Source organism: Diadema antillarum, unplaced genomic scaffold (assembly GCF_040938485.1).
Source record: "Diadema antillarum isolate AM-2024a unplaced genomic scaffold, OU_Dant_1.0 seq00000784_RagTag, whole genome shotgun sequence".
Classification (NCBI taxonomy): domain Eukaryota; kingdom Metazoa; phylum Echinodermata; class Echinoidea; order Diadematoida; family Diadematidae; genus Diadema; species Diadema antillarum.
In genome coordinates, this window is record NW_027271672.1 from 233452 (window position 1) to 259069 (window position 25618).

Consider the following 25618-nt stretch of genomic DNA (forward strand, 5'->3'; position numbering starts at 1 on the left):
GCAATGACAAGTTGCTGCTGTATTGCAGTTTCTGTGGCAGCAACAACCTATAGCAATCAATGAGATGTGTCCTGGAGTTGTTTCCATGGCAACTGCAATAAAAGCAGCTTTCACAAAGCACAAAAACCTGAAATGGGCAACTGATAAGCTTGATATGAAAATGAATGTCCACAGATTGTTGAGAGCTTCACAGAATATGAAGAGTTTGTTTGCAAAAACCGATAAGTCCATATTTGCCAAATGGAGATATTTGTGATTACAGGTCAAGAAAAATAAAGAGAATAATAAGAAAAATTTTCCTTCTTTTGACCATAACTTCAAAAACATACCTTGATATGTAGTGACCAATATATCATTTAGTTAGAAGGTATTATTTTGTACTTTATGACAGAGATCGTACTTCAAAATCTTCAAAAATGGACTTATCGGTTTTTGCAAACAAACTCTTCATATCAAATTCCTAGAATATACCGGTTTTCTACAATGGTATTCAAATCGAATAGGTTTTTTTCCCCTGTTAGGTACCTTGGCTCAAGCTTTTCACTGAACTCATTCCAAACAGATACAATTTCCAACTTGAAATCCCACTTGCATACAGTTTTATTTGTATAGGTGGGCTTTTTTGGTTGTCAATTCCCAATTAGTTGTTTTGAATGCATTGGTGGAGCTGTTGGACTCTCATCAAGTAACTCTTTCAGATAATCAAGTCAAAATGTCAATAAGATTTTGTGGTGGTCAGTTGCCCATGGGAATGACTGAGTTAAATCACGCAGCACATCCAATCCTGCTTATAAATAAAAGTACTTTCAGACCCCTCTGCAGCGATTACAAACAAGCACTATGCCCCAAGGATTTTCTTGACGGTGTAGCCGGGGGATTCATAGATGAAGAGGGCAAGGAAGAAAGTCACAAGGCTGAAAACAACAAGCTTGCATAGCAGCATTTTGAGGCGATGGCAGATCATGTATTTGATGGATCGCCACGGACTCATGAACCAGAGGAATGACGTGTCGGGACGACTGAGCGGTTTGATCATAGATTGAGTGACAAAAAGAGATCCCATGGCCACAGTACATTGAAAAATGTGTATGACAGAAATAGGTAAACAGATATGGATTGACAGATAGACAAAAAGAGTGACAGATAAATAAACAAGTGGAAGGACAGAAGGAAGATATAAAACATATACACCAGAAGAATATATAGATATAGATAAATAGATGAGATATGATTTAATATAAAATAAAAAGATATTGTGGTCAGCAGAAAACAGGTAAGTACATAAATTGATAAAGACAGAAAATGTGTAAGACAGAAATGATAAACAGATATAGATTGACAGGTATAGACAAATAGAGTTACAGACATATAAGTGGAAGGATAGAAGGAAGATATATACCAGGTATATATCCCAGAAATATATATAGATATAGATAGATACATTGATGAGAAAGATATCAAAGTACAACAGAAATACACAAGAAGATAAAGAGACAAAGTATGTGACAGACAAGGGAATACAAGGAAGTTGTGAAAAGTTATATAGACAGATGAGTAGATGGGCATTTGGTTTTTGAAATCATTTGATGGGTTGCATCCATTAAGTATCAAATGCAGTTACAGCAAAAGCAGCATTTTGTATACATCAGTGTGGTATGTTTCAGTTTGCAAAAATGATGAATGCAATTCATTTGATGTGAGCGATCAGCCGTTTAAATGCATTTTAAGACAAAGAAATCAAGGTGCATATCACATATTTGGGAGTTCCATTTGTTTGGGTTTTTTGGGGGGTGGGGTGCATGGTAACACGGAGGACATTTCACATTTTCACAGATGAGGGCAGGGAAAGAATTTTGGTCGAGAATTTGTGGGGAGGAAGGGAAGAAGGGGTCAAAAAAAGGAAAACAAGTGTGGTCACAATTTGTCAAATTCTTCCATTGCAACAATAAAGACATGACTTACATCAAATTGCCTTCAAAGAGATGATAAAATAATTAATTTTTTTTAAGCTAAATGCAGCAAAAAATCAAAGAAATGTTCTTTGCATACCTTTGAATCAATGAAACAGTAAAGAAAGGCAACATATGCAAATAAAGGAACAAGTGTTTATTTTGGAACATATCTACTCATTTTTAATGAGAAACAGTGACTGAAAGAAAGAAAAAGGAATAAGTAAAGGGTAAGACCTCTTAATGAAACAGGGCAGGTGGTGGTGTCTATACCTTTACCATCACCTCACGAAGTGCATAATCTTAAAAATGGTCTGAGATTTCTCTCAATGATGGAGCCAGAGGCAGCACGGGCAAACAGCCCAGGAAAAAAACAGCAAAAAACAAACAAAAAACAAACAAACAAACAAACAAACAAAATAAAACAAGGACAATTTGATCAAATTTGACTCAAACAGCTATCACAGAAGTCTGAGGTCATTATCGAGGCATTGACTGGATGGATGACCCATGACCCGCAGCAGCAAGTAGACCATATATGTGACCGTGCACCTCAAAACGAACATAAAGTTGCACACACTGATTTTGCGTGGGGACTGAAAATAAGTGAAATAGGTCAACCTAGCCGAACTTGACTTTTTCATATTTTCTGAAAGAGCGGGTCTTCATTTACATTATGCTAAAATTTGGTATCATAAAACGGGCAGGAAAGTGTGTTTTTTAGCAGTTTATCTCGAACATTTTTGGTAGAATAGTGTGATTATGTGTGTCTTTACAATCCTTTTTTCATTTCTGAAAAATCTTGTCCACACTCTTCACTTTCAACTCTAATAACTTTTGAAAGGATAGTGCTACTGCTTTGAAAGTTGGCATTAATTATGTACAGAATGTGTTAATGAGGCATGCCTAATTACACTTTAATCTGATAATCTCTTCATTGTTGTTACTCTGGTGGTTTACTTCCTGTTTTTTTGTCCCATTCATCGCACAGCCAGCACGGTTTGGTAAAGATTAAGCGCTTGAATAGACACTGTACTTCAGAGCCTCTTTTCTCAGTTCACACTTTTCCTGAGTTTGTGCTTTCTTCCCAATATTTAGATAGGTTAGGAGAGTCCATTTGAATTGAGTTATACATCATTTTAAAGCTTAAAGTCTGCTCTTTCAGAATATGGTCTTAATTGAAAATTCATGTCTGGCGACTTTTTGTTTGTTTTGAGGTGCAGAGTCACATATGCAGAGCTCCACATACGCAGGGACCTGATGGCCCAGGGCCACATACAAAAAAAAAATAGTGTCAGGTCACCAAATTCCCAAAGAGGGTATCTTTCGATGACCCTATCAGCCACTTAAGATTGAAAATAGAAAAAAAAGAATACACATTCACCTGAATATTCCAAAATGCACCTACAGTCAATTTCAATACATGTTAGAAGGTCCACAATAACCTTTATCTGTACACGTTCAGAGTGTATCTCTGAACTGGCTCACTGAAGAATGTTATATCTCTTTTCTTGATGTTGCATATTGTAAAGGAGTACTCCATTCTCATTCTATCTGAAAACTTTGGTGTGAATTTATCAGATACAAGTGCAGAGCACACAGAGAAAGATTTGAAGTGAGAGGGCACTCTTTGTGACCCATCACGCTCTACGCCCCAAGGATCTTTTTGACGATGTAGCCCGGGGAGGCATAGATGAAGAGACCGAGCAGAAGGGAGATGAGACAGAAAATGAGCAGTTTGATCAGCATCCACTTGAGGCGGTTGCAGATCATGAACTTGAGGGCACGCCACGGACTCATGAACCAGAGGAACGAGGTGTCCGGACGGCTGTTATGAGGCACGGCCGCCGAGAGTTGGGTTTCGATTTGACAGGGTTAAGCGGTCATGTTGTGCATGGTAAAATATGGGTGAATGTGTGCACACATAGTATGTGTGTCATAATGTTTATGTGTGATAAGAGACCAAATGTGACATAAGTACAGCCAATGACATAACAACAGCAAATGGTAAGAAAAGACACAAAAATTAAATGAAAGACAGGCAGAACAAACGGGAAACAATGCAATTAAACAAAGACAAAAGTAGGAAGAGCATTAACAGTCATGACAAACAATATAGTAACAGACAAAGAAAGACAAAGCACATGTTAAAAAATGAGATAAAAGAGATATAGTAGAACAAACAGATGTTCATAACATGCAGAACAGTCCAAGCATGGATTCAGTATTTGCGCATGTTGAATATTTACAAATGAAAAGAGAGACAAGCATAGACAAGACAAAGAAATTGTGAGAAAGATAATTATATACATCAGTTTCCAATACAGAATTGCATAATTGAGAGCATGCAAGGATATGAAGAAAATAAGACACATTAAACAGAGCAAGAAAGATGGTGACAAATGATGGTAAAAAAATATGGTAATATGGCATAAATGACAGAAAATAAAAATGCCCAACAAACACAACCACCAGATTATACATGCATCCAACAAGCCCCCCAAAAGGGTGAAGTTGCCATGATACATGCCATGTCATGATCAGGGCGGGGTTTTACCATGATTGAGGGTGATGATTGAGGGTGACGGTGTCGGGGGGGGGGGGGGGTGGGTAAAAGAATATAGAGGAAAGGGAGGGGTAGAGGAGAGGATTGACAGGAAAAACAGAAAAACAAGATTATAATCAGCAAAACAATTGTCGAGACAGTAGAAATCCAAACTTTGATATTTACAAGCATGGTATCATTCATATAGCTGCATTCCCTTCCAAATGTTTTTGCAACCATGCCAAAGTATTTGTATTGATACAAAAGCATTCAAAGCAAAAAAACGGTGGCATACACATAAGAGGAAGAGACAAGATACAGAGAGACTAAGTACAAGAATACATTATGAAACATACATGAATACAAAACTTCATGATACACGCATACACATACTCTTGTAGCCCCGTTCTCTCTCCAATGCTTTTGAAACCATGACAAAGTATTTATATCATACAAAAGCATGCACAGCAAAAAGGTGAAATACACAAAAGGGGAAAAGATAAGATACAGAGAGACTGAGTACAAGAATACATTATGAAACGTACATGAATACAAAACTTTGATACATGCATACACATACTCCTGTAGCTGCATTCTCTCTCCAAAGTTTTTGATACCATGACAAAGTATTTATATCATATTATGAAATGGGTTCAAGAATGTAGCCAATAGGAAGCGCTGAAATGAGTCACGTGTGCTTTGGTTATTTTAGTCCCATTGCACTGCATGTTAAATCCTATTGCCAATCGTCTGTGCGCGCGGCGGCTCCTTTGAATTGCATGCATACGCGCTGTCAATCCTGTAAACAACTTCTAACGTTAGTTTGGGCTGCCGGCCGGCCGGCCTTTCTTCCCTTGTGCATAACATGTGTGGCGTACGTACACATTGTACGTATACTCTTATAACCTGTACGTACAGTAGACCAAGCGTTGTGGGACCGGACGCGTACATGGAGTCACTTTGAAGGGCAAATCCAACGATTTAGCAGGTTAATTCTCACGCCGTTTTCAGAGTATGTTGTCTAGTAGGCCTATATGAGGAGTCTATATCAAGTCTTTAAGGTAAAGGGTGCATATTCTATGTATAAAAATAAGTAAGTTTTCATGCGGGAACTTAAAGGTGCAGTTTACCTTTGGGAACAGTGATCTTAAAAAAATTCAAGATAGGACATTTAATGCATATGTGAAGGTCTGTTGTGCCACAAAACATGATATCATATAAAATTTTCGCGATAAAGCCTAAAATATAAGGAGATATCTGTATTTTTCTCAATAAACCATAACTGTAGACGGTTTAGTCTGGAAACATTTTTATTATAACTATTGTTCACGTTTTGTATATTTAACAATACTTAACATCAACTTTACGGATTCAAATTTTTACAGTGGTTGTTTCTATCCCTAACCCACATTTTAGAACTATTTTAAAGCACTAATGCTGGGTTTTTGTTTCACCTGCAAATGGTAAATTATGCCTTTAAGTGTCCGGAAACCCAGCCCCCCATCATACTTATATGTGCGGGATTTCCAAGTGCGACATGCGTAAATGTTTGGGACGAACATCTTCGGACATCTTGACCCACAAAGGTACATGAAAAATGCTGTTAGTTTTTGAATTTTCGACCCATTTTATAAAACAAATGATGCACAGGATTATCGGGTGCGCTACATCTCCACTAACGCACTCTATCCTGTGCATCATTTGTATACAAAAGCATGCACAGCAAAAAGGTGATATACACAATAGGGGAAAAGATAAGATACAGAGAGACTAAGTACAAGAATACATTATGAAACGTACATGAATATAAAACTTTGATACAGTGTACATGCATACACATTCTCTTGTAGCCCCATTCTTTCTCCAATGCTTTTGAAACCATGACAAAGTATTTATATCATAAATACAAAAGCATGCACAGCAAAAGGGTGATATACACAACAGAGGAAAAGATAAGAAAGAGAGAGACTGAGTACAAGAATACATTATGAAACGTACATGAATATAAAACTTTGATACAGTGTACATGCATACACATTCTCTTGTAGCCCCATTCTCTCTCCAATGCTTTTGAAACCATGACAAAATATATATATCATACAAGAGCATGCACAGCAAAAAGGTGAAATACACAACAGGGGAAAAGACAAGATACAGGGAGACCGAGTACAAAAATACATTATGAAACATACATGAGTACAAAACTTTGATACATGCATACAATGTACACATACTCCTGTAGCTGCATTCTTTCTCTAATGATTTTGAAACCATGACAAAGTATTTATATCATAAATACAAAAGCATGCACAGCAAAAGGGTGATATACACAACAGAGGAAAAGATAAGAAAGAGAGAGACTGAGTACAAGAATACATTATGAGACGTACATGAATACAAAACTTTATGATACACGCATACACATTCTCTTGTAGCTGCATTTCTCTCCAAAGTTTTTGATACCATGACAAAGTATTTATATTATAAATACAAAAGCATGCACAGCTAAAGGGAGATATACACAACAGGGGAAAAGATAAGATACAGTGAGACTGAGTACAAAAATACATTATAAAACATACATGAATACAAAACTTTATGATACATGCATACACATTCTCCTTTAGCTGCATTCTTTCTCCAATGCTTTTGAAACCATGACAAAGTATATATATCATACAAAAGCATGCACAGCAAAAGGGTGAAATACACAATAGGGAAAAAGATAAGATACAGAGAGACTGAGTACAAGAATACATTATGAAACGTACGTGAATACAAAACTTTCAGATACATGCATACACATTCTGTATGATGATACACACTACACGTCTTCATAATACCCTTATTGTGCCGTAACGCATGCATCAAGCTTGCTACTACCAGAATGATACCGGTATTGTACCAACAAAATGTATACATAAGCATGCAACTTCTATTTCTCACTGGGAAAAGTGAAAGAGTCCGCGACCATGACCGATTTGAAAGTAGAGTATAATCATCCATCAGCTATTTAAAACAAAAGAGATTAGAATATTTCGTAGGAAGGGGGAGATTGAGATAGAGAAGAATGTGGAATCCTGGAGAAAAAAAAAAAATACACGCCTGACATAAAAGTACCACCAATGACCATAGCCATCTCATTGAAGAGTAGAGAAACGCAAAGTGTCAAACTTTCACCCCTAGAAAACTGAAAGCGCACACATAAAAACTGGCAGAATTCTTCCATTGGCATAGTCCCAACTCACGGAAAAAAGAAAGGAAACCCACTTACAAGTGTATGTGATGAAAATCAGAGAGAAAGTAACAGCTTTTTGTTTATCCAATGGTTCATTAAAAAGAAAGCTGTCCATCAATGTTGATACAAGAGGTATATGATAAATCTATATGACACACTGATGCATGAGCTTGAATACCAAAAAGTACCCTCAAAGTTGGAAATATTTGAATATATCCAAATGTTTTACAACTACCATTACAGAAATGACTCCAGATAAAATTCAGAAGGGAACTATCCCTCACACTCCTTCCATCTGATTTATCAAACTTTTGGGTCCTAATCACAATTTTTGAGGAAAAAAATTTTTTATTGAATGCTACAAAGATGGAGCAACAGCTCAAAGTGCATCGAGTGTCTAGGGGAAAAAATGCAGAAAAATAACAATTTAAGTCTTTATAGCAAATAATTCACCTTTCAGCCCCGCTATGATTGTCATATATTGGAATAATCTCATCAGTTATTGGCAGTTAAAATGGATACAGTGGTATTTTAAGAGCACTTTAAAAGACAGCCTGGTTGAGAAGATGATTATGCAGATTGCATGTAAAGAAAATCTCCTTTGATGTAAAATGAAATACTGCTCGCTTTGCTTTTCTTCTTTTTTCGGGGGGGGGGGGGGGAGTGAGGGAGGCAAGTTAGAGAAGTGTTACTAAAAACAAAGATATTCAATCTGCTAATTAATTTCAGAGCAATTTTGTTGTTTTGTGTCTGGTTGTAAAAAGGAAGGATATCCATTGTATGTAATTGTCAACAATTTCAAGAGATGTCATACTCACATCTGGGGTTGGTTTTGTGTTTGTTTGTTTGTTTGTTTGTTTGTTTGTTTGTTTGTTTGTTTGTGTGAGTGTGTGCGTGTGTGTGTGTACATTGAAGGAGAATACTGGAGAAGAGTCATCTGTCATATGATCTCAATAAATAATGCTAGAAATATAATAAATATGTAAATTTAGAGACATATATAAATATACCCAAAATATACTTGCAATATATGCTGAAAGTTTACCGGTATATCCATAACAAATGCACAGCTGTTTCTGAAATTCATGCAGACTTGTTGCACAATCTATGCACTATTTCTTCTTTTTGGAGGAGAAGTTTCTATTCCTCTGGATACAAATTCTCCTTGCATTGGAATCTTGGCACATTTTTCCTTTGCTGTCAATGTAAAGCGTCCAGCCCCCTTTGCCTTTTAAACATGCGCAGTCAACAACATGCAACCAATATCCTATTCAGGGAGGTACTCTTGGGCAGGAGTCGAGCTTTAGATAAGATGAGTGTTTACTGAATGTAAATCAAATTACAAGTCAGGAAAACTCATGAAGAATTAATATCCACCAGTTTACTTGACTCTCATGATTTTGTATCGTGACATAACTTAACTGTATTCTTTCTTTCTTTCTTTTTCTTTAAAGGGGTAACATTTTGGTGATATCCTGAAGGGGGTAACATTGCAAAAAGTAGTTATCTTTCAAGACTTCTGCTATTGAAAAAGAGACAGTGCAGAAGTGATGAAGTTGGCGTTTCTAGGCCCCAATGATCTTCTTGACGATGTAGCCGGGAGAAGAGTAGAGGAAGAGACCGATGAGGAGGACAATGAGTCCGATGACGATAATTTTGAACAACAACCACTTGAACCGCCTGCACATTGAGCGGTAGATGGCTTTCCAAGGCGTCAAGAATGCCGTAAACAGCGTATTGGGACGACTGGTTATGCCATATCATAGGGTGTATATTTACGATTGTCCATACAAGAGGCAGTAATAATCATGTCAATAATCCGCGTAAGATGCGAGCGAACAGAATATATATCCAGGTACAGAAAGAGTACCCCAAAACATCGACAAGCCGTGGATGATACAAAGGGCCATGAAATAAAGATAATCGGCATTTATCCATTTTGGATTGGACAGCAGGCCATAATGTGATAGTGGCATATCAACGCCCACATTAGACCATATAATATCACATATGTGTTTATAAAAGAACAGAGAAAGAAAATATATAATCCATACAGAAGCAGCAAAAAGGTATACAAGGCCATTAAAAATATATTTCAAATTTACAATGTTTCATCCAATGTAATCACACAATATGATGAGCATACAAATTGGCCAATCGTGGCCATTATCAAATCAATACCAGAATTGAAGATCATCCAGGGCAGGAGTGTAAAATAATTGGGGTTGCCAAAAAATGAAAATAAAATGGAACAAACAAAACACATCAAAAACAGGTGCAGTTTAATCATGGCAACAGAAATTATTACCCAAAACCACTCTACACCCTTAAAAGTGTGACAAATTTGTTTCCAATGTTGAAATGAAATGAACGCGGTACACTTAAACTTGGCAAATCTTACTGCAAATGAGATAGATTAACTGCCAAAGGAGTATACTTTTTATTTGATCCTGTTTTTTCCTTCTATTCCCAATCACTCCTCATATAAACACATGTCCACAAATTTACTAGTTTCATCCCTCCTTGGAAACACAGAACAGTAAAATCAAATGAAATTAAAATTGGATAAAAGAGATACACATAAAGCATTTGGCATCTCTGTAAGATTTTTCACTGGAAAATGCATCCCTTCAAGCAAGTACCAGTCTCACAGATCCTAAATGAACCACTTCTCTACTGCTGAAAATAATGCTACTGGTCTCAACTGTATGCATCACTGCATTAAATCAAAATGGCATGATGAGAAATATGCATGGTATGCATGTCATACAGATGAATTCAGAGTTTGGCATTTATCTGGTCCTGAACAGATAAAGATTCATAGCTGCCAAAGTACCAATAAAGTGAATAAGAACAAGGCAAAGACAGCTGAAGAACTGGGGAAGACAAATCAATTTTGATACAATAATGACAAAAATAAAGACATCAATCTCATCATTCGTGTTCACGTTGACTGTTGTCGAAAAAACAGACATAAAGAGACAGCTGATAGAGAGAAAGAGAGAGAGAGGGGAGAAGGAGAAGACGGAGAGATAAAACAAGGAATATATCATGGGTCTTATGCCATAAGGGCCTTAAACCACTTCCACTGTTATGCAAAAAGGCCCTTAATGCTATAGACTTTGTACATTATTAATGCTATAGACTTTGTACATTATTAATGCCCTTTTGGCATAACAGGGGAAGTTCTTTAAGGCCCTTTTGGCAAAAGGCCAACGATGTATCTGAGTGTGTGAAACATAGTCTGTCCGGTGCATTCTGTGGACACAACATACCACAAATGATCACGACACTCACACAACTTCAAATGGGAGAGGACTAAGTGTTAGATACTGTAAAACCAGAAATTTTTTGCAAGTTACTTTAAAGGAGAAAAGATTCACGAAATTAAGATGCACACAGAATTTCTTGTCTACGCCATAATCATGCATTAATACCAGTGGCAAGTCACAAAAACGTCATGCCACCCATAAGGCTAGCAGCAGCTGCAATTTGGGCAAATTTCGCACTGCGACTATTCCTGGTTTTGCAGTACGTAGAATTTGTCGGGGAAGTGTGCAAACACAGGATGGCGGTGACGACCACACAGACAAAACATACAGGACGCATTGTGAGATAACGTGCATCCACACACATTAATCATTTTGGTGCCAGTGAGTCAAATATGCACGAGGTTCACACATAAACCTTGGGACAGAAAATAAATGTGGCAGACGGAGGGTTAAGGAGATACTGTTGGGGTTTAACTGGTATGTTTATTTCACATTAGGAAGGAAAGCAAAACACTGCAGGCCATATAGACTGAATTCACAGACAAGTGCACAGATATTGAAATCATTCCAACACCACACAGAGAGTACTTTCATAATACGAGCATCACACTGTCCTCAATTTGAACAAAGACGGATAGAAATGTTCAAACTTAGCTCTGATTATCTACAATTATCAGATCATTCATGAGGGCATCTTACACCATCGTATGATGGTGGAGTCAGTGGAGTTTATCAGGCTCCAGTAGCAACTTCATAAAAAACAACAGCAGAATCTTTGGCAAGCTAGTTGAATAGCTAAAGACCTTGCGAATGTTTATATTTGTATTGCCATCTTGTGTCAATTTCAGGACAGTGTGATGACACCATAACAGAACAGAGAATGAAAGCAATAAAAGTAAATGAACTTCTTTCATTCCTTATGGTTTCAAGAGCAGCATAAACATATTACATATTCTCTTTAATGGTAGCCCCACCATCCCCCCCCCCCCTTTTCAAGCTACTCCAATGTCCGCAGTATTTCATTTAGATTGACTTTAATTGCTATCAAACTATTTAGAGTTAAACTTTGGAATGACATCCTGTGGTTTAGAATTGGCAATCATAAGGAATTATCCATGCATTTGACAAATACAAAATGCCAAAAAAAGTTAAAAAAAGCAAAACTACACCTTGACATGTAATTCAGCAATGCAAATACATTTTTTTTTTAAATGATTCAGTGTTGATCACTGGATGAGACAACCGAATAGGACCCAACTTAACTATCTATGGTAAAAGTTTCCATGACAACCCCATTGACATGCTGCTTTGTACAGAAAGGAAAATTACATTTTGTTCAGATGACCACATGGTATTACAGACATCTGAATTTAGCATCCCATACAACTATTAAATGCAAATAATATGGCTACATGCCCTTATGGTGCTGGATATCTGCTTTAAGTGACAATAAAAGACATTTCAGACACAAGGCCATTTGGCCCCCTTTTTTAATTTTAAAATTTCTTGGAGTGGCAAGAAGGTATTGGCACTAAATCCTGACCGCTGGTTTGGATAAACTGGACACAACATTTAGTACTGAATCCTGAATCACATCAATACACAGTGCTTATTTCTTATCCTTTCCCATAAACAGAAAACATCATTTTTAATCACCACTTCATAATACAACCTGGCTAAGCATGTACATCAAAGTGAAGTCTACACGATCTTGACGTGCTAAAAACACAGGACTTGACAGCATTTCATGGAAAAAAAATAACAATAATATCCAGTTATAATCCTGAAAATTTCTTTATACAATAATTACATCTATTTCAATAAGATTGTTTTAGGAATTGGTTAGATTATCAAAAATATACTAATTATTTGGGATCTACTCAGAGAAGATCCTTTTGTTATTCATACTTATAAAGAGTACACTCAGCTACACAGTGAACCACATGATTATATATACATATCATACCTATATATTCCTGAAGCTTACCACATTAGACATATAAATACAACCACACAGATATACGATAAATGCTGCAGGTAACTGTTTCAACTCAGTAACAGTGATTAATACCGCATTTTGAAACCATATCACAGACTCCACGAACAACAACCGGGCAATTCATTTCATATTACTGCCTGAATTGGTATTGACTAGTTTAAGTTTCTTAGTTTCATTAAGTGTATTAGCGCAACTTATTCTTGGCATATCTAGAATTGATATATGTACAATCAGCATGTAAAGTATAGTAATACTATGTTTAATTTTTTTTTTCTCTTCTTTTTTCCTTCTCCTCTTTCTTTCAATGACAATAATACAGAGATCCAGAAACTCTGGGAATATTTACAAGATACTGAATACCTCATATACAATCAATCTAAAGATTAGAAATTTGACACAGATTAATAATCATTTTGCTTAATAAATGGTTTGCAATGTACTCTTCCACCCCTGAAAATTTGGTAAATCATAAGCACAATATTTTAAATATTGCACTCATTATGATCTTTTTAATAAGTATTATTGTTCATACATATTGCACTTTAGGTCTTCTTTTTCCCCCTGTATTGAGAAGAACTAAAACATTCATGTACATGAATTTCTAATACTGCTTAATAAACTGTCCTATTGTCCTTCTTTCTTTGGAAATGGTGATCAAAAAGGACAAATAATAATGTAGGCATTAACCCATTGAGGATGAGCTTAATTGCTATAACACACAATTCCCACAGACATCCACCCAAGTACACTCAGAACTAGTCTTCACCTGGTTAAAATGCAACTGTTCCAAATATAACAATTAAAATTCATAACATAGAGGAATTATTCCATCAATACCAGCATTTTTCCTGCTATGCAAATGTAATTGTAATCATGATTACTCCCTGTGATAAAGCTATCTTCATAGTCATCACATACTCTCATTGATACCATTCAGTTGTACTTTAATATCTACTTTAGACAACATCAACAGACTACATTCCACCATTGTTATAAACAGGTGTTGTGAATTTCTAAATACTTTTTAACTGGTGCATTTATCGGTTGTGATCTATTTCTTTTCTATTCAGTCATTTTGAGTCACATAAAGAATAAAAATTAGTACAGATTAATTCATTTTTACGTTTTGGCAACATGTAAATGTATACATTTACAAAAAAACATTCAAACAATAAATTCTTGTAAATAATCTATCAAGTTTTCCAGGCAACATAGTCAACACTTTTCCTAGTATGATGTGATATACCATGCCAAGGCTGAAAAGTGCTCTTTGTGCAATCTCACAATATCATTATCGACAGAAACTATTCTACATTTCCGTTCCAATGGCAAGATGGTGGTGCTGTTACTTTATTTACATTAGTTATTGAATTTATGACAGAATGTACTTGAACCTTCCCACACATCACTGCTATACTTCAGAGACTGAAATACTTTCTTCACACATTTACTATACCCTGCAAATAAAGCTACCAACAAACAGAGTAAGAGATAATAATACACTCTAGCCATAAAATCTTCGCCATGAAATTTATATACCTTTCATCTTGAATAAAACGAAATGTACAACAGAAATGTACACTGAAACTTGTACATACTGTATGACTTGTAGAATGAAAATAGTATATAACAAGAGAAAGTGTTAGTATGATTAATCTTTGTGGAAATCCAACTATGTTGGAAGGGCTTAAAAAAGAAGAAAACATCAATAAGGAGACAAGTGGTGATCTCTAAATGCCTTTCATTCCCCATTGGTGATTGTTATCAGCTTAGTACTGAATGACCTATCTGGATCCACTCTCAAGCAAGAGTAAATTAAATGTGGAAAGAGTGCCAAAATCAATTGCAAGAAGCTCACAGTGGCCACAGTGATCTGAATAAGCTTGAAAAGGTGATGAAAAGAAAACTATGGCTAAAGACACAAAAGCAAAAGAGAATCATTTACATGTTTATTACTGGAAAGGTGGAAATTTTTGCAAGAGTATTCTTTTGCACTCAGCCCAGTAAAATGAATTTCACATGCTTTTAATTCCAAGAAATCAAAGATTAGATACTGTCACACAATACAAGCAAAAACATTTGCATGATTTTGTTTTTGTGCCAATTTCATGTTGTGCGAAATGCACAAAAATTGTCATATCAAGAAAATTTTCACATATACAGTGTATATACTCACATGACAAAGAGTTGGATGTGTAGAAGTATTTTACTTTTATGTGTAGTAAGTATTCCAACTATATTAATACAAAATCTATTACTTTAAATTTGGTTGAGGAAGAGTTAATAGGGGAAAAATAATGTACACTGGAGAGAAAGTTAAAGTTTCTATAATCTACATTCACAACAAATACTGATCATTAGGTGATGATGTCATAAACATTAATGAACAAAACTGCAAGACAAAGGACAAGATAATGTACACTTCAATACATATTAAAAGTACAGGGAACGTCCCCTTATATTGTCACTACATCTTCTAAAAATCTAAATTGAAAACTTCAAAAGGAAGGCATGTTTATCGAAAAATGTTAGAAATGATGATGATTATGACAAACAGAAACAAAGAAAAGTTATTATGTTACAGACATGACAACTGCAAGGATACAGGAGACAGTGTTAAAGGTAGATTTTAACTCATGGTTGCTATGACTATATGATCACTTTACAAACAAATTTTGATACAAGTGGTGATGATGTAATACAAACAGGAAAGCAAGTTAGAAAATCAAAGAGAGTGCTTGAGATACATTTACATGAAGGTACTTTGAACACAAAAGGGCCTGAACTGTAATAGTGCCAGGGCCTAATTCAGGCTTTTGATTGAGAGCTGGCATCCCTGCATCAACTCTTTCTCACAGAGATTATATAATATCCATAAATTTTGTAAGGCACCTGTCATGTTTCTTTGGGTTCTAATGGGTTAAATGGTGGATGATGTAATAAATGCAAAGCTGCATGACTTGCAAGTCAAGCCATACACTTCAAACTGCCTCAACCCTTTCTGTGCCAGGGACTTTGGACAGTATGAACCACGCTTTCAGGTTTTCTGTGCCAAACAGCATGCAAAGCACACAAAAGGTTAAGCCTGTATGAGGGCATGGTCAAGATCTGATTCATAAATGACTAGATTATCGCATGAAGGATGACACCATGATATGATACCACAATTACACCATCTGAAGGTGGAGATGGGGCGGGGCAAAGGAGGGGGGAAGCCTAGGCCCCGATGATCTTCTTCACCGAGTAACCGGGCACGTTGTAGATGAAGAGGACGAGGAGAGCTACGAGGAGGATGACAATAATGGAGTTGATGATGATCCACTTGAAACGTCTCCAGATGATGTAACGCAGGGTAAGGAAAGGGTTGTAGAACCACCGGAAGGAGGTGTCTGGCCGACTGTGTTATGTCAGGTGGGGGGGGGGGGGGGGGGGGATTATCATAGCATTGATGCGGTTGCCATGGAGATGCAGGTGGAAGTGAGAGTGAAGTGTTGGCATGCAAGGCCGGTATGGATGAGGAATGTGCCATGCACATGGTATATAGGGGTGCGTGCAAGGATGTTGGCGAGTATGTACAAGACACGGTTAAGATAATGAAAACATGGGCAAGAAAGGGAGGATGGTGTACAAGGAAAGATAAAATTATGAGAGAAAGATTTGCATAAGAATAAGTATGAAAATAGGATTGAAACAAGAGAGCGAGAATAGGAGAAAAAATAAATAAAGGAGACATATGCAGAAGTGGTAAGGTGGGTATGGCAAGATGAGAGTAACAATAGAAAAGACAAACAGATAAAGTGAGTTATATAGAGATTGAAAAAATATGAGGGGGAAAGACAGAGACAAATGAGTGGACAAAGACATGAAAAGACAGACAGACACATAGACAGACATACAGACACATGAATAGATAGGAAGATACACATATATGGATGTCAAGATAGATATGGATAGATGAATAGATATACAGATATAGAAGTAGGTATATGTACACATAGATAGGTAGATAGATAGATAGATAGATAGATAGATAGATAGATAGATGAATAGACAGATAGATAGATAGATAGATAGATAGATAGATAGATAGACAGGTAGATATACAGAAGGAGAGAGACACAGATAAGTATGGCATAATTTAAAGGCAATGGTGTTAAGAAAAGGACCATGAACCATATCAGGGAAGGCATGCATAAAAAAGCAGGATGGGATGGGAGATGAAACAAAGAATGAACATAAAGGATGGGTTAGTCACCAGAATTACAACATACAAAGCAATTAGTGGTTATATGAAAAGGCGTGACATGGTTTGACAAGTGTGAAGGGAGGGTCATGATATGTTGGTGACACAACATTTGCTCCTGCAACAATTGCTCAGGTCTTATTTTCTTCAAGGACTTAGGGTTAGGTTTAGGGTTGTACCAGGCTTTTAGGTTTAAGTTTGATGTGAGGATTAGGATTAGGGTTAGGATTATGTTTGTAGGTAGGTTTTAGTTGTTGTCGTTGTTGTTGTTTGGCTTTAATAGCGTGCAGATATTTCATGGGAGCAATTGTCGCAGGAGCATGAAAAAAAGTAAATGAAATGTATTTGACAGGCAATCATATTTTTGGTGCTACATAACTTTTGGCATATACTTAATTCACTGTGGAATAAATGTCACTGCACAAGGAATGTTCACAGTTTTCATTTTTGTAAAGATCCGTGCTTGACATTACAACAGGAAAACACACTGAAAAACAGAAAACTACAATGAATTGTGCACCATTGCTAACTGAAATACAAGAGATAATGCTTCACAGCAAGGTATGTGCAACACAAGATATGACAAAAAATTATTTGCTACTGCGATAGGATAATGATCAAAGAAAAGCTTTTTATACAATGATGGAATTGTGACACATTAATGACATAGAAATAAGCACAGTGCAAAACATCAGACACAATTTCAAAAAACCAAAATATTTTCATACCACAGAAAAAACATATTTAACACAAAATGATATGGTTGTTGATGAATGATGAAAATAGGAAAGTCAAAAAATTCTGAAAATGGAAAAGGTTAGCATGCACTCATCTGACAAAAGAAAGAAAGATGGTGATCAGTGTGAAATGTTAGTTTAAGCAATGAAAAGAAATGACTATAGTCATTTTGTGGTATGCCAATAGGAAGGCTGTGAGAGCAATACATAACGTCGCTGGGGCGACAAGACCTCGTATCTACAAAATGTCAAATGTTCAGGAGAGCCAAAAAACATGGCGGCCAAAGCACTATAGTGAATGGGATAGCCTTTCCTTTGACATGCCGTGGTGGCTTCATTTTTGGAGTAAGACAGTTGGGATTTGGACAGAATATCACTTAACCCATTATTTGACTATTAATCCAAAAAAGTCATTTTCACCAAGATTGCAGATACAAGGTCTTGTCACCCCAGCGACGATAAGCATGTGTTACTTGCCTTTTCAAAACAAAAATGCACACAAATCAAGTTTATGTTGCTCTGTAATCCTACTGCACATGACTTTCCAGGGAGAGAACGAAAGGCACAGCACTCATAGGCCATAAAATATATACCCCTTGTCTGGTAACGATCTACACCAAACATGCCATGACCTTATTCTTTCATAATGCAACAATTCATAACCTGTAGATACTAACTGCTCTATATTTCCACGAGGAATATCAACCAATAGGACATCAGCCTGAAAGTTTGTTTAAGAGGGAGTCCTCTATCCATGCAATAGATAAAACTGTTGATAGGTATATTATCAAAAAGAACCTATTCTTTTAAACGTACTAGTATCCCCCCCCCTAAAAAAAAATAGAAATAAAAAATTGCATGAAAAACATTTGAATAAAGAGAACAGAAAAAAAAAAGCTTGACCTAAAGCCATATATCTTGTCATGATAGCAAAATATACAATGAACATTGAATATCACACAAACATAACAAAACAGATGCATAAACATGTAGTTTTTCTACCAGCTGTACAAGCATGCATGTTGACACCCATCATCTTACTGTTGATACTGGTATAACCTGAAAACTGGATTCACTCTTCCTGGTCACGTGGGCGTGGTTGCAAGCAGAAGCAACGGATGCCTGGCAAGCTCTAGTAGACACTTACGAAGAAGGGTGAGAGCTCTGAATAATTTCCTAAGAATGAGGACCGTTCCCATTCCTGTCACGTGGTCCTCACTCACATTTTTCCTCTGTCCTCTCTTCCAAGGGGTGTGGCATGCATCCGGGGTTGCCACGACATTCATTGGCAGTAGCATCACCAGCATTATCCTCCTCCATCTATTCATCATCATTACAATACCACTATAGTGGTATCACACTCACCATGACAACCGCATTCTCCTTTGCCATGATGATGATCTGTATCAGCATCAGTAGCTTCATCAGAATCAGCATATTTTATCGTCGTCATCATCACTATGGACATCTCCTTCATCATCATCTCCATCATCATCATCATCATCAACAACATCAAGTTATGCATCATCCATGTCACAATCGACTTCTTTAGGGACACGCCTCATTTTCATCACGACATGAGGAGGGGCACTGCTACAATGTGCACCTCATGGTACTAGAATATATTGAGAGATACAAGGCAGTGCATCAAATGTTCCTGTACAGGAAAACACCAATACAAGGCCAAATATGTCATATCATATTGTATCATATCATATCATATCATATTATATCATATCATCTTGACAGATGCTTCTTCCTTTGGCTGAAGATGCTTGAAAACTGGTCAAGGTCTGATACTGAAGCACAAACACACAGTTCCATTCATATGTGGAACTGAAGTTGGAATAAATCACATTGATTTATACCTCAGCAAAAAAAAAACAACAACAACAACAACAAAAACACATGACTGCATATCCTGGCAACTCATTGGTCTTCCTGGCAACTTGTTGGTCTTCCTATACATGCACAAATGTACATAGAGGTACAAATGTACATAGAACACTCAGAATCTTTTACCAGGAGTTATTGAAATAGCAGTCTTGAGGGTGTCCTCTGGTGATGTCGCAAGATGACTGTCAATCATAAAAAGTTCTCAAAACAAACACCCAGCCATCAGAAGGCCTCCATGATTGGACAGAGATTTACAATTTATACAAGATGTACTTGAATTCAGAAAGAGGAAGAGAGAAAGAAAGGTTATCAGAGACAGGGGAGAGATCAGAAATATTATTCCTTTGACACAAATTGGAGTTCCACCTTCCTGTAGCAACTTGCATCATTGGAATCACGAGAGCATTTTGATGTTTATGACACTCAGGCACGTATATTCAGTTATTGCAAAATAAAAGTGGGAGAAAAAAGAGAGAGAGAGAGAGAGAATTTCAACATACTTGGGTTTTGGGAGGGGGTCTGGTTCATCCCTGGCCTTCCCGGCTGGGCTCTTCTCTGCTTCTTCTTCGGTGAGGAGTGAAATCTCCGCCTCAACTTTGCCCTGGAGGGGGAAAGGAGAGAGAGGAAGGATGTCAGGAATGGACGGACAAGTATGCATCGGATAACGTAACATAGACCAATGTATAATCCCTATCCCATCATGCATGGCTTCTGCAATCTTTGGTTTCGCCATGTCAATCCAATTTGCAAGTTTACCTCTGCAATGGAACAAAATTTTGCTTGAGGTGAAAGGCAAGGTGCACTATTCAACTTGGCTTCGCCTTGTTGAATAGAGCACCTCTATCTTTCACCTCGTGTGAAATCTTGCACCATCACACTCGTGACCATTCACTATATGCATATTATTATCTCCCTAAGAAAATATGAAATCATCATTATAGCTATCATCATTATAGTCATCATAGTAAAGTATTCATCACAGTATCATTTATCAGAGTATGCATCCCAGTATAGTATATGAGCTGCAACAAGGGATTATTGCATCAATTATCAAGTATCATCTGCAACACCACCTTCATCGAAATCATCTTCATCAATATTATCATCTTTGCAGCATCTGGGGCAGCAGCAGCATTTTCCTTATTAGAGCCACCAATCACTTCCTCTCATCCTTTCTTTTTCTTCTCCTTCCTCATCATCACCATTGTCACTACTATCCTCCTCCTCCCCATCATCATCATTGTCATCATCATCACCATCACCACCACTACCACCACTACTGATTAAATCCAACATGCAGTTTTTCTATACTCATGGTGAGCTCCTCCTCCTCCTCCTCCTCCTCCTCCTCATCATCATCATCACCATAATCACCATCATCATCATCATCACTATCAACATCACCACCACCACTACCACTACCACTGATTAAATCCCACATGCAGTTTTTTCTATACTCACGGTGAGCTCCTCTCCCTCCTTCTCTGACTTGGCGATGAAGGGCCACCACCCCTTGGTCCTCTTCAGCTTGAAGATGGAGACCATTGGCAAGCTCCTGAAGGAGTTGATGGAGCACTTCTTGGATGTCTTGGCTCCTCTTGGGAACCGGTTGAGGTCCAGGGCCACAGAACCTAGAAAGAAGACAGGACCAAGTGTACTTCTAACCATGCTGTTCTTGTTTTATGATTTTAGTAGTTGCTTTTTTAGCAGGTAGATATTTCATCTGGTGTACTTCATGAGCCCATTGCCTCTGACTGTTAACCTGCTGAGGACAAGTCCTGAATATATTCGGGCAAGTGTCTATGGGAAATGCGAGTTGTAGCAAAATCAGCCCGTCCTCAACAGGTTAATAAAAAGTGATAGCATCAGACTCCCAAACCCTGTTTTAATTGTCTTGGCATTTTGATAGGTGTGATGTTTTTAATCACTTGCCCAATCATGATTCTTACCAAGTTTGGTTCACATCTGACCACCTGTCACTTTCTGACAAAATGTATTATTCATCATCGCAGCCTCAGTATTACAGTTATCATCACCATTATTACTTTTCTTCTCACAAAAATGTCCTAATATTCATAGCAACAATAGTCATAAAACTAAAGATAAAAACAATGATGATATCTGTAATAACAATCAACATAATCATAATCATCATAACTTGCAAAATGCTGTTGCGTACTCACCGAGAAAGTCATCTGCCGAGAAGTGATCAGCATCCCAAACCTGGAGAGAGAGGCGGGGCGGCACCTTGTACTCCGTCTCATCGATGGAGAAGGCCGACTCCTTCTTCTTGATCACCATCTTCTCCTCGGCGGCCAGGTAGTCGAACTGGAAGATGAAGCGCCAGTTGAAGTTGCCCTCGCCGGTCAGAGAGCGGTAGTGGACGTCGGTGGACTGGGAGTCGGTGTTTGGGCCGAGCAGCCACCTGAAACGTGATGCAAAGAACAAAAAATATGAAGTGCTCAGCATTATACTGTTGAAGAAACTGCTTCAGTGGGAATCCAATTTTGGTGAAATTAAATTCGAAGTAAAAACTTCTTTCACGCTAGTTACACTGCATAATAAAGAACTTGCTTTTAAAGAGATGGTATGGTTCGGTTGAGGATGGGGAATTCAGATCTTTACTTTTTTTCAAGATAATTAGAAACCATTTATGAATAATTAAAGAGCGTATAATTCTGAGAGCAATTCATAGCTTATTTGATGAGAATCAGTTTTGAAATGGATGAGTGTTCAAACATGAAGTTAAAAAAAAGTGATCCTAAGAAAAGATTGGTCTCCCCATTTATCAGGACCTCTTTGTTTTTGGACATCTCAGCCATTTCACACCTAATTTTCTTCAAAAAAGCTTTGAAATCCTCTAAGAATTTTACGCTCTTTCATATTTCATAAATGATTTCTAATTACCTCTCGAAACATTGGAAATCTAATGGCCCAACTCACCCAATACACTACCATCCCTCTAAAAGCGGATTCACATTTTGACTGAATTGCTACCACTCTTCCATTATTAATGTCTGGGTTTAATGAGGTTGTATGCCTAGAGCAGAAGTTCCTCAGTAATGTGTAAATCCATGGATGTCAAGTTGGCTGGTGTCTTCCAAGGAAAACTCACCCCTTGACGTAGATGTCGCTCATCTTCTCCCCCGTCAGCAGTGAGTCGTCCTCGAGAACGACGTCATCGGTATTCCAGACGATCACTCTGAGCTCGTACCGCTTGGGCTTGCGCGGTGAGATGTCCACCGGAGCACCAGGCAGCGGCATGTCCATGGGAAACATGTCCACCCACATCTCTATCTTGCCCTGTCAGAAAAAAAAAAGAACATTGTTATGAGCTCCCTTGTGGAGACATTCGTTATGAGCTCCCTTGTGGAGACATTCATTATGAACTCCCTCGTGGAGACATTATATAGTATATCTAATAATAATGTTTGACTTGTTTAAGATTTATTATTGTCTGATTTTATGTCAGTATTGTCTTTGGCAAAATTATTTTTTAATAGGAACACATTTTTTCTCTTCTCTTCTGTTTCCTTTTAAAACAACAACACCAACAAGATTTTTGACAGAAAGTGATCATTAACGCAGAGGGGTGACAATGTGCTTTGATAGAAGATTTTTAATCAATTATCACCCTTTGTACAAATGTATTTTGTAAGATTGCGAATGCTGATCTATATCTTAACAAACATATTGGAAACAGGAACCAGTGGGAATCAAACTTGTCATGAGTCAACATTTTTCATGTGGAAGGGTACGAGACAAGACAAAATAAGAGAAGTGAGAGGGAATTGAAAGGGCAGGATGAAGTGAATGGAGAACAGAGAAGAAGAAGATGAGATGGAGAGGAGGGAAGGAAGGAAGGAAGAAGACAAAGAGAAAGAAGGAGACCACAGATTTATACAGAGAATGGGAGAGAAGAATGAGAAGGGACTGAAACAGTAAAGAAGTGAGGAAGAGCAGGACTAAGACAGCAAGTGAAGAGAGCAGAAAGAAAGACAAGCACAGAATAAACGTCCAGAGAGGTTTTACGGAATATTCAATAGTGCACAGAAGTTGTTATATGAAAAATTGGTATCATCTGTCCTTCTGTGGCAGCTCTCTGTTCATCTGACATCATCATTCATCAGGAATTCCCACTATAAATCAATGGACCCTCCCCCCCCCCCCACACACACACACACCTGTCACCATTATGGCTAAGAGCTAAATATTAGTTGCGAGTTTTTTCAATTTGTCTCCTACGAATTGAGTTTGTTAAGATCGCAACTGTTGATCTGTAAATTAACAGACATGTCAATTAAACAAATTGATTGATTTAAGAAACTCACACCTAAACCTTCGCCCCTTTAACTAATATCTTTCTTTCAGCTAAAATTTACTTTGATAAATTTGTAACTGCCAGAAAAATTAATGTCATAACGAGAAATCTGTTGTGCTTGTATACCAAGTAATGTGATTGGTGTAGCTTGAGAACATCTGTAGGTAATTCATCGCTATGGAGTTAAATCAATAAATCCTCTTTTTGGCTGAAAGATCTCACCTGTTCAATGCCTGGCTTATCAGGGTGGTAGAGGGACCGTGTCTCCACGTGTTCAGGCACCAGCTTGCACCCCACCTGTGGTATCTCATTCCAGTGGAGGAGAGCTTCCAGAGACGTCAGGTCATCAGTTGGCTTGCTGTTGCCTGGTTACAGGAAAATGGAAGACATTCTTCACTCATCAATTCATTCATGTGCCACACTTTCTATTTTATATATCTTAATGCAGTAACAACAAGTAAAGTAGGAGAGCCCAGTGACATGGTAAACTAGTTTCTTGCTGCATACCATGTACTTGTCATGATGTATATTACTCAAGTGGACTTTCTCAATCTTCCATTGACATTATCATCCTAATCCTACACTGTAACTGAAATCATGTCCATAAACTTCTCCTTAAAGTATTTCCATGACAACAAGGACTACTGTCATCAACGTCAGCATCACCATCATTACCATCAAACACTTCATCATTTTCACTGATTCCAAAAAGATTATGACGAGGATTATCCTCAACACCAAAAACTTGCTTCCTTTCTGACTGTCCTCATCTTCCTGATAATCACATTATCAAAGAAATCATCATCTCTGTTGTCATCTTCATTAGCACCAGTATCCACATAGAGCCTTTGTTTCCTTTCTTCTATTACCACTATTCTCTTCATACTTGTCCCTTGTGAGGTACACACGTAATTACACCTTTTTATTTCTCCTTTTTCTCCTCTCCTTCATCATCTCCATCATCATCATCCTCATCCTCATCTTCATCGTCATCACTTCACCATGACCATCCCCATGAACACGACCACGTCCGCGACCATCACCATGACCATGAAAATGACCATCATCATCTTCATCATCTTTACAACCATCTTCTTCACAATCATGTCATCACCACAATCAACATCATCTCCATTAATTGGCATCTTCATCAGCAATACCAATTCTGTCTCCATAGCAACTCTTCTCCTCTCCTCCATTGACACCATCATCACTGCTATGAATATGCATATATGCTAATTTGTGTACTCATGAATATAACCCCATGTGGTGAGAAGTTTCAAGAGGTCGCACACATGGCACTCGAGGAATAACATCAGGGTTTTGTTGTTTTAATTCCTCCTAAATGATAGGTGGTGATGCGGCTTCATTAGCATTGAGTGTCAGAGAATGGATGCGTGTGCGGTCGAACGTGCCCA

At 37.5% G+C, this 25618-nt stretch overlaps 1 protein-coding gene across 1 annotated transcript in view; it reads right to left on the reverse strand.

Annotated features, from left to right (window-relative positions):
• Positions 1-3250: 3250 nt before the first annotated feature.
• Positions 3251-25618, reverse strand: part of LOC139739152 (otoferlin-like) — a gene marked incomplete at its 5' end in the record, with an annotated part of 107449 nt that continues 85081 nt past the window's right edge. The window contains 6 exons of the mRNA XM_071649767.1: positions 3251-3777; positions 20380-20480; positions 21341-21510; positions 22063-22304; positions 22995-23182; positions 24423-24565. Of these exons, the coding sequence (XP_071505868.1) occupies positions 3597-3777; positions 20380-20480; positions 21341-21510; positions 22063-22304; positions 22995-23182; positions 24423-24565 (1025 nt within the window). The remainder of the gene's footprint in view (positions 3778-20379; positions 20481-21340; positions 21511-22062; positions 22305-22994; positions 23183-24422; positions 24566-25618) is intronic.